Below are 16544 nucleotides of genomic sequence, written 5' to 3' on the forward strand. Positions count from 1 at the left end.
GAGCCTCAGTTTAGTTCTTGGTACGTCTAGCAAAGACTGGTCCACAGACCTGAGGCGCCGGGCAGGGGTGTAGGGGCGTATGAGCTCAGAGAGGTAAGGTGGCGCGAGATTATTCAGAGATTTGAAAACAAAGAGGAGGATCTTAAAAATAATTCTAAAATGAATGGGGAGCCAGTGAAGGGATGCCAAAGTAGGAGTTATATGCTCCCTCTTACGAGTACCAGTCAAGAGGCGAGCAGCGGCATTCTGTACCAGCTGAAGGCGCTTGATGGAGGACTGGCTGACTCCAAAGTACAGGGCGTTGCAGTAATCGAGCCGGGATGTGACAAAGGCATGAATTACTGTCTCAAAGTGTTCATGTGAGAGGAAAGGTTTTATTTTGGCCAGCTGTCTAAGGTGAAAGAAGCTGGATTTAACAACGGCACCAATTTGCCGATCGAGTTTGAAATCACTGTCCAGTTTAAGTCCCAAGTTTGAGACCGTTGATTTCAGATAAGGAGATAGGGGGCCCAAGTCTACAGGATGGAATGTACAAGGTCCACTGGGGCCAAACAATATCACCTCTGTCTTCTTTTCGTTGAACTTCAAGAAATTTTGTGCCATCCAGGTTTTGATTTCTTCCAGACAGGATAGGAGTGGCCTTAATGAGAAGGTGTCTTTCTTGCTCAGTGGGACATAGATCTGGCAGTCATCTGCATAGCAGTGGAAAGGAATACCATGTTTCCTTAAGATGGAACCCAATGGGAGCAGATACAGCGAGAACAACAGAGGCCCCAGAATTGAGCCCTGTGGAACACCACATGACAGGGGAGCAGTGCGTGATTCAGAGCAGCCAAGGCTGACACAAAAGGTCCTGTCAGCTAGATAGGACCTAAACCAATCAAGAGCACTCCCGCCAATGCCCACCAAGTGCTGCAAACGAGTCAGCAGAATACCGTGATCCACTGTATCAAATGCTGCAGTTAAGTCCAATAAAACCAGACACACGTGGTCTCCAGAGTCATTTGCCAGGAGGATGTCATTAGAAACGCGTAACAGGGCTGACTCCGTGCTATGCATCGTCTTGAAACCTGACTGGAAGACCTCCAAGATGTTATGTTCATCCAAGAAAAGTTTCAACTGCATGTGCACCACTTTTTCCAGAATTTTGGAAATGAAAGGCAGTTTGGAAATGGGTCTGTAACTTGACAGCTCATCTGGATCAAGACCAGGTTTCTTGATCAAGGGTTGGACCACAGCATGTTTAAACTGTTTTGGAACTACACCAGAAGAAAGGCTGCTGTTGATGATATCCAAGACCGATGCACCAACACTCGGGAGAACCTCCTGAAAGAAGCGTGGGGGAAGAGAGTCGCAAGGGGAGCCAGATGGCTTCGTCTGGCGAACTACATCCTCCAAAAGCGCCAAGGACACAGTATCAAAAGAATTTAGGACAGCTGAACATGGAACATGGACAGAGGGGTCAGATGCGGTATTTGGGACCGGAATCCTAGCTGTAGAGACCTTATCAATAAAGAACTGAAGGAATCTGTTGCACATCTCGGCTGAAGAATCCGAGCAAGTAGGCAGAGGGGGTTTGAGTACAGAATCTATCGTTTTAAATAGTGCACGAGGGTTGTGACGGTTGGCTAGAATAAGGTCCGACAGATATTCTCTTTTGGCCTCTTTTACTGTGAGCTGGTAGTTACGCCAGCTGTCTTTCCAAATTTGAGAAGAGACATGCAATTTGTCTCTTTTCCACTTGCGTTCAGCTTTGCGACACTCCTGCCTAGCTGCGCGGGTAATATCGTTAAACCATGGCTCGGGTTTAGGCTTTGGCAGCACAATTTTTGAAGGAGCCACCAAATCCAGGATGGCCCGGCATGACGAGTCGAACCAAGAGGTGAGTTCCTCTGTGTTAGACGAGGGTACGCAAAGGTTATTAAAGGCATCAGAGAAACGACTAGCAGTGTGAGGGTTAAAAATTCGGCGTTTACAACTAGGAGCGCCAGATTTCACAGCAGCATGCGATAAGACTACGTCAAATAAAACTGCCATGTGATCAGAAATTCCATTTTCAAGGACTTCCAGATTTGACACCGTTATACCATGAGCAAGGACAAGGTCTAAAATATGTCCTTGTTCGTGTGTCGGGCTGGTCACATACTGCACAAAATTAAAAGAGTCGATAAGTCTTAAGAAGTCTTTTGCTAGCGTTTTTTCCGGACAACATACATGGATATTAAAATCCCCCATTAGGAGAATACGATCATATCTCAGCCTGATTTCTGTTTCCTTGGATTTCTGCAGGAAACGGTCCTCACCTGCACTGATGAACATCCACCCACAGGGTAACCACCTACAAGTACCTGGGTGTTCCTCTCAACAATAAACTTGACTGGTCTACCAACTTCCTGATCAGGAAGGAACAGAGCCGGCCGGCTCTTCCTACTCAGGAAACTGAGGTCTTTTGGAGTTCAGGGGTCACTCCTTAAGACCTTCTACAACTCATGGCTTCAGCCATCCATTATAAGATTGTCTACTGGTTAGGCAGAATAATTTCTGTCTATGTTGGTTGGATTCATAATCATTTTATCGGACAACTATTTAGCAGTTTCAGTCTATTTGTGATGGTATCCCCTTCTTCCAAATGATCATGGGAAAATGTGAAAAAGGAAGACACCACAAAACATACCTGTGGACAGACTCCCTCCACAGCATCAACAACAACAATAGCACCATCACACAAACGGACAGCAGTAGAAACCTCAGAGGAGAAGTCGACGTGCCCCGGAGAGTCAATCAAATTCAGTAAGAAATTTTTATCACCTAGCGGGGGAAAAAAAAGGTCATTACGATCCAGTCACCATCAGAGTCCATTTTCAGGCAGTGTCGTTTTCTTCAATTACGATGACAAAATGATTTCATTTGGTGTGATGAGCCATAGATAGCGCTTTGATAACGTGCACATTTTTGCTTGAGACAAGATCGGACAAAAATGCTTGTGAGTGTTACATGCACGCAAATGATTTAAGAAACGAACAAAAAAAATGGAGCTGTAAAGTCTGTTCAATGCAATTGAGAGGCCACTCAGCTTGCCGATGAGTCAAATGGTCAATTCCTGCCTCACTAATGCTTGTCCCCTGCTGGATTGTGGTGGTGAATAGTTTGTTCCATGAATTCATGTGCATTTGTCGGGATGCACCATAACTATTTTTTTTCTTTTTTTGTTTTTTAAACCACCGATACCAATAACTGATTACTTCATGCTTCTCAAAAAAAGCAATACCGATAATCCATCCATCCATCCATCATCTACCGCTTATCCGGGGCCGGGTCGCGGGGGCATCAGCTTTAGCAGGGAAGCCCAGACTTCCCTCTCCCTAGTTACTTCTTCCAGCTCTCCCCGGGGGATCCCGAGTCATTCCCAGGCAAGCTGGGTGACATAGTCTCTCCAGCGTGTCCTGGGTCTTCCTCGGGGTCTCCTCCCGGTGGGACATGACCGGAACACCTCACCAGGGAGGCGTTCAGGAGGCATCCGAATCAGATGTCCAAGCCACCTCATCTGGCTCCTCTCGATGTGGAGGAGAAGCGGCTCGACTCGGAGCCCCTCCCGGATGACTGAGCTTCTCACCTTATCTCTAAGGGAGAGCCCGGACACCCTGCGGAGAAAACTCATTTCAGCCGCTTGTATCCGGGATCTCGTTCTTTCGGTCACGACCCATAGCTCGTGACCATAGGTGAGGGTTGGAACGTAGATCGACCGGTAAATTGAGAGCTTCGCCCTTTGGCTCAGCTCCTTCTTCACCACGACAGACCGATACAAGGTCCGCATCACAGCAGACGCTGCACCAATCCGCCTGTCAATCTCTCACTCCCTCCTAACCTCACTCGTGAACAAGACCCCAAGATACTTGAACTCCTCCACTTGGGGTAAGATCTCCTCCCCGACCCGGAGTGGGCACTCCACCCTTTTCCGACTGAGGACCATGGTTTCAGATTTGGAGGTGCTGATTTTCATCCCAACCGCTTCACACTCGGCTGCGAAACGCTCCAGTGAGAGTTGGAGAGCCCCGTTTGAAGGAGCCAACAGCACCACATCATCTGCATAAAGCAGGGATGTAATACTGAGGCCCCCAAAACGGACCCCCTCAACGCTTCGGCTGCGCCTAGAAATTCTGTCCATAAAGGTTATGAACAGAATCGGCGACAAAGGGCAGCCTTGGCGGAGTCCTACCCCCACTGGAAACGATTCCGACTTACTGTCGGCAATGCGAACCAAACTCTGACATCGGTGGTATAGTGACCGAACAGCCCGTATCAGGGGGTTCGGTACCCCATACCCACGAAGCACCCCCCACAGAACTCCCCGAGGGACACGGTCAAACGCCTTCTCCAAGTCCACAAAACACATGTAGACTGGTTGGGCGAATTCCCACATACCCTCAAGGACCCTGCTAAGGGTGTAGAGCTGGTCCACTGTTCCACGGCCGGGATGAAAACCACACTGCTCCTCCTCAATCTGAGGCTCGACTTCCTGACGGACCCTCCTCTCCAGCACCCCTGAATAGACCTTACCAGGGAGGCTGAGGAGTGTGATCCCTCTGTAGTTGGAACACACCCTCCGGTCCCCCTTTTTAAAAAGAGGGACTACCACCCCGGTCTGCCAATCCAGAGGCACTCTCCCTGTTGACCACGCGATGTTGCAGAGGCGTGTCAACCAGGACAGCCCCACAACATCCAGAGCCTTGAGGAACTCCGGGCGGATCTCATCCACCCCTGGGGCCCTGCCACCGAGGAGCTTTTTAACCACATCGGTGACTTCAACCACAGAGATAGGAGAGCCCACCTCAGAGTCCCCAGGCTCTGCTTCCTCCAAGGAAGGCGTGTTGGTGGAGTTGAGGAGGTCTTCGAAGTACTCTGCCCACCGGTTCACAACGTCCCGAGTCGAAGTCAGCAGCGCCCCATCCCCACTGTACACAGTGTTAGTGGTGCACTGCTTCCCCCTCCTGAGACGTCGGATGGTGGACCAGAATTTCCTTGAAGCCGTCCAGAAGTCGGCTTCCATGGCCTCACCGAACTCTTCCCGCGCTCGGGTTTTTGCCTCGGCGACCACCGAAGCCGCGGTCCGCTTGGCCAGTCGATACCCGTCAGCTGTCTCTGGGGTCCCACAGGCCATAAAGGCTCGATAGGACTCCTTCTTCAGCTTGACGGCATCCCTTACTGCTGGTGTCCACCAGCGAGTACGGGGGTTGCCGCCACGACAGGCACCAACCACCTTACGGCCACAACTCAGATTGGCCGCCTCAACAATAGAGGCACGGAACATGGTCCACTCGGGCTCAATGTCCCCCGCCTCCCCCGGAACATGGGAAAAGCTCTGTCGGAGGTGGGAGTTGAAACTCCTTCTGACAGGGGATTCCGCCAGACGCTCCCAACAAACCCTCACTATACGTTTGGGTCTGCCAGGACGGACCGGCATCTTCCCCCACCATCGGAGCCTACTCACCACCAGGTGGTGATCAGTTGACAGCTCCGCCCCTCTCTTCACCCGAGTGTCCAGAACATGCGGCCGCAAATCCGATGATACAACTACAAAGTCGATCATCGAACTGCGGCCTAGGGTGTCCTGGTGCCAAGTGCACATATGGACACCCTTATGTTTGAACAAGGTGTTCGTTATGGACAATCCGTGACGAGCACAGAAGTCCAATAACAAAACACCACTCGGGTTCTGATCGGGGGGGCCGTTCCTCCCAATCACGCCCCTCCAGGTATCACTGTCATTGCCCACGTGAGCATTGAAGTCCCCCAGCAGAACAATGGAGTCCCCAGCAGGAGTACTCTCCAGCACACCCTCCAAGGACTCCAAAAAGGGTGGGAATGCTGACCTGCTGTTTGGTGCATATGCACAAACAACAGTCAGGACCCATCCACCCACCCGAAGGCGGAGGGAGGCAACCCTCTCGTCTACATGTGTGAACCCCAATGTACAGGCACTGAGCCGGGGGGCAATGAGTATGCCCACACCTGCTCAGCGCCTCTCACCGTGAGCAACTCCAGAGTGGAAGAGAGTCCAACCCCTCTCGAGAGAACTGGTACCAGAACCCAGGCTGTGTGTGGAGGCAAGTCCGACTATATCCAGTCGGAAATTCTCTGCCTCACACAGCATCTCGGGCTCCTTCCCTGCCAGAGAGGTGACATTCCATGTCCCAAGAGCTAGCTTCTGCAGCCGAGGATCGGACCGCCAGGGTCCCCGCCTTTGGCTGACGCCCAGCTCACATTGCACCCGACCCCTTTGGCCCCTCTCATGGGTGGTGAGCCCATGGGAAGGGGGAACCACGTTGCCTCTTCGGGCTATGCCCGGCCGGGCCCCATGGGTGTAAGCCCGGCCACCAGGCGCCTGCCAACGAGCCCCACCTCCAGGCCTGGCTCTAGAGGGGGGCCCCGGTGACCCGCGTCCGGGCAAGGGAAACCTAGATCCATTTATTTTTATCATCATTGGGGTCTTTTGAGCCGTGCTTTGTCTGGCCCCTCACCTAGAACCTGTTTGCCATGGGTGACCCTGCCAGGGGCATAAAGCCCCAGACAACTTAGCTTCTAGGATCATTGGGACACACAAACCCCTCCACCACGGTGAGGTGACGATTCACGGAGGGGAATACCGATAATGATACCTTTTTTTTGTATTCAAAAAATACTATAGATCTTGTTGCTGCATCTTAAAGAAAAACACATTTCAATCACTGCGGTCTGGAACTAATATTCAAGTTTGTGCTTATTGAGTGGCTGCGCAATCTAAATCAGTGGGTCATTTCTTCCCACACATAAAACAACCTACCGTATTTTCACGACTATAAGGCGCCATTAAAAGTCTTAAATTTTCTCCAAAATGGACAGGACACCTTATGGTGCGGAGTGTCCTTTATATGCGCTGAGTTCCAAAATCTGACTGACAGCCGACACGCTGTTTATATAGAGAAAAGGCGGAAGTGACTGTGGCCGGGCATGCGGGAAAGAAGTCGGCCAATCAGGGAAGGGTGGGCGTGTATATATACAAATATGGAGAGGGAGAGAGAAAGGACAGGCAAGCTGGGGAGCAGTCCGCCAATGGTGAAGGGTGGGCGTGTAAGTGGACGCTAAAGGGATGCCGCAAGCAGGTACCAACACCTGTATAGAGTGTGGCAATGTGCATTGTTGCAAAACAACTCCGGTTTTGGTTTCTAAGAAACCCTGAAAATAAATTCGACAGACACGCCTACGAAGCTCAGTTCAAACTTAAAGCCACCGGTTATGCTTTTGGCATGCGTGCCCATCTCACAGCAGCAGTGAAAAACCAAGTCAAGCAACTGAACTCTGAGCTTGCCGTTATTCCCGGAGGCTTGACTAAAGAACTCCAACCGCTGGACATTGGCATCAACCGGGTGTTCAAAGTAAAGTTGCAAACGGCATGGGAACAATGGATGATCTATGGCAAACACAACTTTACAAAGAGTGAGAGGCAGCGCTGGGCGAGTTACGCCACAATACGCAACAACGAGAGGGAACGTGGCGATTTTGATGGATTACGCTACTTGCACAATTATTCCATTTTTTTCCACACACACACACATGCTGCCACCATGTTTCGCTCTGTTCGTTACTTTCAAATGTGGGAAAGCTTCACACGAGAGAAATGTTGACTTTGCTGTTGCTGCTCCTTCTTTCCGCTCGGCAATGCGTAGCAACTCACACCAACATGTGATGCGTTCAATGACAACTGGGATGTGCAGCCCTCTGCTTCTGATAGGATGAGGACTTTGATGGATTTCTGGGTGATGATTGATCGAAAAACGTGAGAACATTGTACGATGGCTAAATAAAATACACCCGAACTCTGTTCTGCTTTCGTTGCCTTTTTAAAAACGTGTTTTTAGCTTGTAGCTGTATGTCTTGGCATGCTACCGTATGCTTCAAGCTAACGTGTTAGCGTGCGCGCATGCATGCCGTATGTTTAAGCTGGCGTATGTTTTACCACTGTAAAACTGCGCCCATTGGTACAGTGTGGTCTGTCTATGTGTAAAATACAGAAATGTCACCCATTAATGAGACTGCGCCCAACCGTACGGTGCGTCGAATAGTCGTGAAAATACGGTAAGCCTGGACATCTTGGACTTCCTGCCCCATATGTAGCTTTGAGGTCCAGTTGTCTGTAGCTGGCATCATAAAGTCCAGAGGAAAGCTCCCCTTCCATGAATGTCTGACTTAGAAAACAACATATGCATTCTACATGCTCAAGTGAAATAAAATAAACAAATAATCCTTCCATGTTCCTCATTTGCGAGTTAGTTTGGAAACTACAGATTCTCTCCTCATCCAGAATGCAAATGACAAATATTGCTCTTTGTCGTCACGGATTCAACTTCTTCGAGTTCCGCCAACAGCGTAACAAAGATCGGCAGTGATGACCTTTTCACAAACGCGCGAACTTTTATATCTACTTTATTTTTCTCTTTCGTTCATTTTCAGGGACGTTATGGCTGTTGTTTATCATGACATTCATGTGTGCGTGCGTGCGCGTAGGTGTATGTTATTCGTGCATGTGCGGTCAATCACAAGAGGTTGGTTGATTGAAAAGTAGATCTTTGGTCAAAAAAGGTTGGGCATCCCTGTTCTATGTCATGCAGCAGAGGGCCCCGCGCTGTGACAGTCTCCAATAAACGAGTGTTTTTGAAAGCAACGTGGCGAATTCATGAGTGCAGAAGCAGCAGTGCAGAAAATTACAGTGGTCACTCGCCAAATCTGACAGAAGTAAGCTTATTGAAATGGAGTGCAACAGCATATTCAGGACAGGACATGGGGTCAAAGCTAAAATATCTAGTTGAGGAGGAGTAACGTTACATTATATAAATGCAGAGCCGACATTAAGGTGCCATTAAAGTCACCTTACAGGGGAACTAAATTACAAAGATGTTCCTTGATGTTCCCCCACTAATCCAAATCCAGTATTTTGGTTCATGGAAAGAGAATTAAAGAGATTAATTCACCAATTTTCATCCATATCAGGGGCGTGCCTATACTGTACTGTCCTCTGCTGTTTGACGTCACAACTGCTCTAGGGCTTGCATTGTCACACAGCAAACCGAGAAAAAGAGTGAGCTGTGATGGTCAAGCACGACAAAGCAAAGGCTTCACTTCGATTAATAGGACAAATATAGACAAGGCATTTGTCGGAGGCAGCAATATTAATAACATCTTAACCTCGCACTGGCTCAGTACGATCATTAATGACAAATTCATTCCGAAAGTCCTGAAATTGTTGTTTTGTAAAAAGTCAATACACTTGTTAGGAAACTCTAGGCAACTCGATGATGTTGGAAAGAAAAATGGATTAGATACCATGGTATCTTGATTTTATTAAATTAGAAAATTCATCAACTGCATGAAATTGAATTGAACAGAGGCATACAAGTGTTCAAAGTGAAAGGCGAACTAATTGTGGTCAACATGTACCAGAATCCAAAAGGTTCTAAAACTAATACGGGCAAGATTTTTCACACCTGACTGATGCTGAATCTCTCAATCTTACCCTCTTGGTAATGAAGTGAGATGGCGCTGGACTTCATGGTAATTCCTCTGATCTGTTCATCCTCTCTGCTGTCCAGATACCTTAGCTGAAAGATTAGAACCAGCCAGAACAGAATGAGGAAACAGAAAGCAGATCAAGTTAAGGTATATGTTGTAAAGAACATTGATTCCCAACCAAGGTGCCATGCCAGGTTAAGTGGAGTGTGGGAGATCAAGGCTGCCGAGGGAAATTTCAAATTTCTCTTAATTCGACGGAAAGTGCTGATCAATGACAAATACTGTGTATATTTGTTCATCTCTCTATGGCAGCAATGCATACTGAAAGGCAGAACAATGAAATGCTGCCATTACACTGAGGAATTACACACACCAAAAGAAAACGAATTTGAATCCACCTGTTGTCATTCCTGCCAGGATGTACGTACATCCTTTGTGATCAATTAAACAGGCCCATATTTCAGATTGAGTAAGTCAATCGATCAATAAATTGAGAAGAGATACGTATTATTTATTTATTTTCATTGGGAGTGTGCCCTGAGCGTTCTCTTCGGTAAAATGGCTGCTCCGGATAAACACATCCAATTCATTACCAACATTCATCATCAGACATCATCAGGCAACTGATTCGCTGTGACAACCCCTGAAGGGAAAAGCCGAAAGGAAAAGAATAAGAACCTTCCGAGCAGAGCAAAAAATATCTAATTACAATCCACTACAGAAGGTGGGACTATCATCAGAGTCCACGAAGGGACGAGTAGCTCTTGGATGTCATTTTTTTTGGAGGGGGGGGGGGTGTCGGGGGGACGCAAGTATGCGCACGCACAAGCGCCCCCCTCTGGAGCCAGGCCTGGAGGTGGGGCTCGTTGGCGAGCGCTTGGTGGCCGGGCCTGCACCCATGGGGCCCGGCCGGCAACGTGGGTCCCCCTTCTCATGGGCTCACCACCCATGGGAGGGGGCAAAGGGGTCGGGTGCAGTGTGAGCTGGGCAGCAGCCAAAGGTGGTCCGATCCTTGGCTGCAGAAGCTAGCTCTACAGACATGGAATGTCACCTGTCTTGCAGGGAAGGAGCCTGAGCTGGTGTGCGAGGTAGAGACGTTCTGACTGGATTCTGGTGCCAGTTCTCTCGAGAGGGGTTGGACTCTCTTCCACTCTGGAGTTGCTCACGGTGAGAGGCGCAGAGAAGGTGTGGGCATACTCATGGCCCCCCGGCTCAGTGCCTGTACATTGGAGTTCACACCGGTAGTGGAGGGGGTTGCCTCCCTCCGCCTTCGGGTGGGGGGACGGGTCCTGACTGTTGTTTGTGCATACACACCCAACAGCAGTTCAGCGTACCCACCCTTTTTGGAGTCCTTGGAGGGTGTGCTGGAGAGTACTCCTGCTGCGGACTCCCTTGTTCTGCTGGGGGACTTCAATACTCACGTGGGCAACAACAGTGAAACCTGGGAGGGCGTGATTGGGATGAACTGCCCCCCGATCAGAACTCGAGTGGTGTTTTGTTATTGGACTTCTGTGCTTGTCACGGATTGTCCATAACGAAAACCTTGTTCCAACATAAGGGTGTCCCCATATGTGCACTTGGCACCAGGACACCCTAGGCCGTAGTTCGATGATTGACTTTGTGGTTGTTTCATCGGATTCGCGGTTGCATGTATTGGACACTCGGGTGAAGATAGAGGCGGAGCTGTCAACTGATCACCACCTGGTGGTGAGTAGGCTCCGATGGTGGGGGAAGATGCTGGTCCGACCTGACAGACCCAACCCATTGTGAGGGTTTGTTGGGAGCGTCTGGCGGAATCCGCCGTCAGAAAGAGTTTCAACCTCCGGCAGAGCTGTTCCCATGTTCCGGGAAATGCGGGGGACATCGAGTCATGGACCATTTCCACGCCTCTATTGTTGAGGCAGGCAATCTGAATTGTGGCCGTAAGGTGGTTTGTGCCTGTCGTGGTGGCAACGGCGGACACCAGCAGGAAGGCATTCCGTCAAGCTCCTACGGGCCTTTATGGCCTGTGGGACCCCAGAGGCAGCTGACGGGTATTGACTGGCTAAGCGGAACGCAGCTTCGGTGGTCGCCGAGGCAAAAACCCGGGCGTGGGAAGAGTTCGGTAATGCCATGGAAGCCAACTTCCAGACGGCTTCAAGGAAATTCTGGTCCACCATCCGACGTCTCAGGAAGGGGAAGCAGTGCACCACTAACACTGTGTACAGTGGGGATGGGGCGCTGCTGACTTCGACTCGGGACGTTGTGAACCGGTGGGCAGAGTACTTTGAAGACCTCCTCAACTCCACCAACACGCTTTCCTTGGAGGAAGCAGAGTCTGAGGAACCTGAGGTGGGCTCTCCTATCTCTGTGGTTGAAGTCATCGATGTGGTTAAAAAGCTCCTTGGTGGCAAGGCCCCGGGGGTGATGAGATCCGCCCGGAGTTCCTCAAGGCTCTGGATGCTGTGGGGCTGTCCTGGTTGACACACCTCTGCAGCATCGCGTGGTCATCAGGGAGAGTGCCTCTGGATTGGCAGACCAGGGTGATCCCTCTTTTTAAAAAGGGGGATCGGAGCGTGTGTTTCAACTACAGAGGAATCACACTCCTCAGCCTTCTTGGTAAGGTCTATTCAGGGGTGCTGGAGAGGAGGGTCCGTCAGGAAGTCGAGCCTCAGATTGAGGAGGGGCAGTGTGGTCTTCGTCCCGGCTGTGGAACTGTGGACCAGCTCTACACCCTTATCCTCAAGGGTACATGGGAAGTCGCCCAACCAGTCTACATGTGTTTTGTGGACTTGTAGAAGGCGTTTGACCGTGTCCCTCGGGGAGTTCTGTGGGGGGTGCTTCGGGAGTATGGGGTACCGAGCCCCCTGATACGGGCTGTTCGGTCCCTATATTGCCGATGTCAGAGTTTGGTTCTCATTGGCGGCAATAAGTCAGAATAATTTCCAGTGAAGGTTGGACTCCGCCAAGGCTGCCCTTTGTCGCCGATTCTGTTCATCACCTTTATGGACAGAATTTCTAGGCTCAGCCGAAGCGTTGAGGGGGTCCATTTGGTGACTTCAGTATTGCATCTCTGCTTTTTGCAGATTATGTGGTACTGTTGGCTCCTTCAAGCAGGGCTCTCCAACTCTCACTGGAGCGTTTCGCAGCTGAGTGTGAAGCGGTTGGGAGGAATATCAGCACCTCCAAATTTGAAACCATGGTCCTCAGTCGGAAAAGGGTGGAGTGCCTTCTTCGGGTCGGAGAGGAGATCTTGCCCCAAGTGGACGAGTTCATGTATCTTGGGGTCTTGTTCACGAGTGAGGGCAGGAGGTAGAGAGAGATCGACAGACGGATCGGTGCAGTGTCAGACGTTGTATCGGTCTGTTGTGGTAAAGAAGGAGCGGAGCGAAAAGGTAATTGACCGGTCAATCTAAGTCCCAATCATCATCTATGGTCACGAGCTGTGGGTCATGACCGAAAGAAAGAGATCCTGGATACAAGCGGCCAAAATGAGTTTTCTCCGCAGCGTGTCCGGGCTTAGAGATAAGGTGAGAAGCTCGGTCATCCGGGATCAGAGTAGAGCCGCTTCTCCTCCACATCGAGAGGAGCCAGATGAGGTGGCTCGGGCATCTAATTAGGATGCCTCCTGGACGCCTCCCTGGTGAGGTGTTCCGGGCATCTCCCACTGGCAGGAGACCCCGGGGACGACCCTGGACACGCTGGAGAGACTATGTCCCCCAGCTGGCCTGGGAACGCCTCGGGATCCGCCAGGAAGAGCTCGAAGAAGTGGCTGGGGAGAGGGAAGTCTGGGCTTCCCTCCTAAAGCTGCTGCCCCAGACCCCGGATAAGCGGTGGAAAATGGATGGATGGATGGATTCCATTGCTATAATTAATGAAATAATTTTATCCTCAAAATTCCCAAATCCTATTCGATTTTATTCAGGTTTGACTGTTATTTGACATTAATAAACTTGTACTTGGGCCCTGCCAAAACCAGGAGTCACCCTGATTAAAAAACATCGTTAACAACATTGATAATTTAATTATTAATTTCATTAAGTATAGTAAAATGATGTACAGGTATTCATAATGAAGATGTTTAAAGTTGTATTTTTACCTCTGTGTCCAGACTTTATAGACACCCTTACACAATTAACTTGTGTGCTCCAAATTAAAAAGGCCTTAAGTTACACATTTTACAATTTTTGTAATGATGTATTTCTATATATATGTTGCGCGTCGTACCGCACGCGGTCTGTCCTTCCGTCTGTCCCTTTTCAAAACGTACCTACTTCACCGCGCCGCTGCGCGCCGCCACTGCGCCGCTCAGGCATTGGCTCACTACGATTGCGCGGGCATCTTAGCGAAAAAATGTTGTCTACCCACAAGCATTGCAATGAAATTGTTAGTTATTTAGTAGAGCTAAACATCTCTTTATTTTCGCGATAAGCAATGAAGATGAACAAAAAGTTGAACCAAGCAACAACACTTTTGTGGGCCGAAGGCCCACCTTACCAGCCTTCCGCAGGAACTAGCTGATGAGCCGCCCGGAGGGCGGCGAACCACCACCTTACCAGCCTTCCGCAGGAACTAGATGATGAGCCGCCCGGAGGGCGGCGAACCAGCTAGTATAACATAATAAAGTGCACATCTAAGGTACACTAGTACTCAGCCTATAGTGGATTTAAACCATGGTTGCATACTTCATTTTTCTCAAGTTTGCTTTCAACACAGCAGTCTGTTTCTGTAACATTTTTTTTTTTTCAAACACTCAAAATGTTCAGAGGCATCTGTGCTATCCATACATATATAGTTTTTACTAGTTCTTTGGGATTTTTTATTCTTTATTTTTTGCAAAAGGGAAAAAAAATTGTGTCTGGAGGTCCCAACCAAGCCCTACTAACAATCCCGACCGGACGTGTTCATGTAAAATGCATTGGTTTGAAGCCTCCTGCAAAAAGGCAAACTCATTTGCGATCCTCTGACGCCACCCAAAGTTACAAAATTGGAATGACCTCAACCCAACAATGTGGCATGCTTACGTCTGTCCAAGCGAAAACAAAGCGATTGACGTAAAAATCGCGTGAAATGCATGTATACACATTAGGTTTACGATGCATTCAAAAATATGAATTATAATGGGTCTCTATGGTGCAAAATATGTAAATTGTGAAGATTAAGGTATCAAAACGTTTTTTTTGTTATTGCTGCAATGCCTGAGAATTATCAGCCGGTGACGTCATGAAATTTAGGCCATTTTAGAACCCCTCCATAAGTTTCAGCTCTCTCGTGTTTTTCTGAATGCCTTTGCCTTTGATTCAGAGACATAATTTTACATTTATCGCAAGCGGTGCACTACGAGGGTTAAAAGATTATTTTAAGTATTAAATGAAACAAATATCTAATGGCCAGGAAAACTCCCAAACAAACTATGTGGGTCTTAAACTTCTTTTCAAGGCAAGCACAAAAAAGTTAATTGAATTCCACAATGGTTCAAGTCACATTTCGGATTAGGAGTCCACCATTTTAATCATAAAGTTTTGTCACCGTTTAATTCAACTGTGGTGTCTCAGTCTGAACACCTTGGGAGTCGCCCACATAATGGCGTTCAGGACTAGACTGAAGATGAAAAGCGACATGAAGAATGTTGAATGGATACTGTAGCATTATGTGCTGACGGTTGAGTTGAAAAAAAAAGAACAAATACAGGCGAACTCCGCCCATTTGTGAAACTCTTTGCGGCATTCAAAGGCTTTCATCTGAACCCAGCGCAACCAAGGTAGACGCTAATGAGAATAGGAGCCACAGTCTTATCACGTCATCAACAAGCTAATGACGTCTTAAAAAACATGCCTTAACTGCCGTTATACATAAATGCAGTCCAGCTCAGCGATGCTGCTGGCGGTGACGCTGCAATTTATATATGAGTTTAAAAAGAATCTGAAAAGTAAGCCTGGACCTGATACTTTCTGTCAGTCTTGTGGAATATGGCTCTGAAGTGCAGTGAATTTATGGGTTACTTCCTTTTTGAGCCTTAATTTCCATGAAACCGATCAACAAAGAGAGACTATATTTCGGAGACTGTTTAACCTACCACCGGAGATGGAGGCAAAAATAGGGGCTAAACAACTCTTCAAATTTTCTATTTTATTTTGACAAGCCAAAGCTTGGGAGATGTTTAAGTACCTACCATACAAAGTTATTAAGCGCCATGCCTGAAATCTGGAGGCTAGTAGTAACAGATAGTGACTGTCGAATTTTGAAGACTACAGGTGAGATAGTTTTACACATATAGACGTTTAAAAAAGTATTTTCAGAACATGATTACAAAAAATTTATAACCTACCCTACTCTAAGTGATTTTTCATGAGAAAATAATTTAAAATAGAGACCTAATATTTTGTACTTTTCCTTTTACAAGTGTGTCATTTTACTGGATTCTTAAAAGACATTCTGAGATGATCAGGTGGGAGGCATTTGATAAAATGACACTGAACTACCCCACAGTCAAAACTTCACAAAGTTGGCAACGCCTGCTTGCTTGCTACCAATTGTCTCAGCGCAAACACGTGCGCACATAAAATAAGAGCAAATCTGTCAACATGCATTACATAATTTACATTTTACAGACCGTTTACAGGCCGTGGGTGTGTCGGACTTTGCCTAAATCTGGTTTGGAGGGCGAAATCAAGAGGATTTTGACCTTTTAAATTAGACAGTGGCTTTAATTATTTTGTTAACAGGGTGAGGGAGGACATTTTATATGTTATACCATAAGCAGACAAAAACTTACCTTCCCTGCCTGGCGACTTGATATGATACCATTGCTTGCCACTAAGCAATCCGCAAGAGTAGTTTTACCTGAACAAACAAATATGTACTTTTTAATACCACAACAATCTTAACAAAGGAACAGCATGTTAGGTTTTTTTTCTTTTCTTTATCAAACCACTATTTCAGATTATGCCAAGAACTTGTTTGGGAAAACGTGGTGAGTTGACATTTTGACAACTTAGGACATGCCACCATTGAGAATGTCA

General features: G+C 48.1%; 1 protein-coding gene across 2 annotated transcripts in view; it reads right to left on the bottom strand.

The window, feature by feature from the left end:
* The window catches only part of efl1 (elongation factor like GTPase 1), an 88036-nt gene that overhangs the window by 70328 nt on the left and 1164 nt on the right, over positions 1-16544 (bottom strand). For both annotated transcript variants that reach the window (XM_052063859.1, XM_052063860.1), the window contains exons 3-5: positions 16298-16365; positions 9548-9632; positions 2675-2808 (exon numbers count right to left, since the gene is read on the bottom strand). In XM_052063859.1, coding sequence (XP_051919819.1) covers positions 2675-2808; positions 9548-9632; positions 16298-16365 — 287 coding nt within the window. The remainder of the gene's footprint in view (positions 1-2674; positions 2809-9547; positions 9633-16297; positions 16366-16544) is intronic.

Source organism: Hippocampus zosterae, chromosome 4 (assembly GCF_025434085.1).
Source record: "Hippocampus zosterae strain Florida chromosome 4, ASM2543408v3, whole genome shotgun sequence".
In the NCBI taxonomy this organism is placed as follows: Eukaryota; Metazoa; Chordata; class Actinopteri; order Syngnathiformes; family Syngnathidae; genus Hippocampus; species Hippocampus zosterae.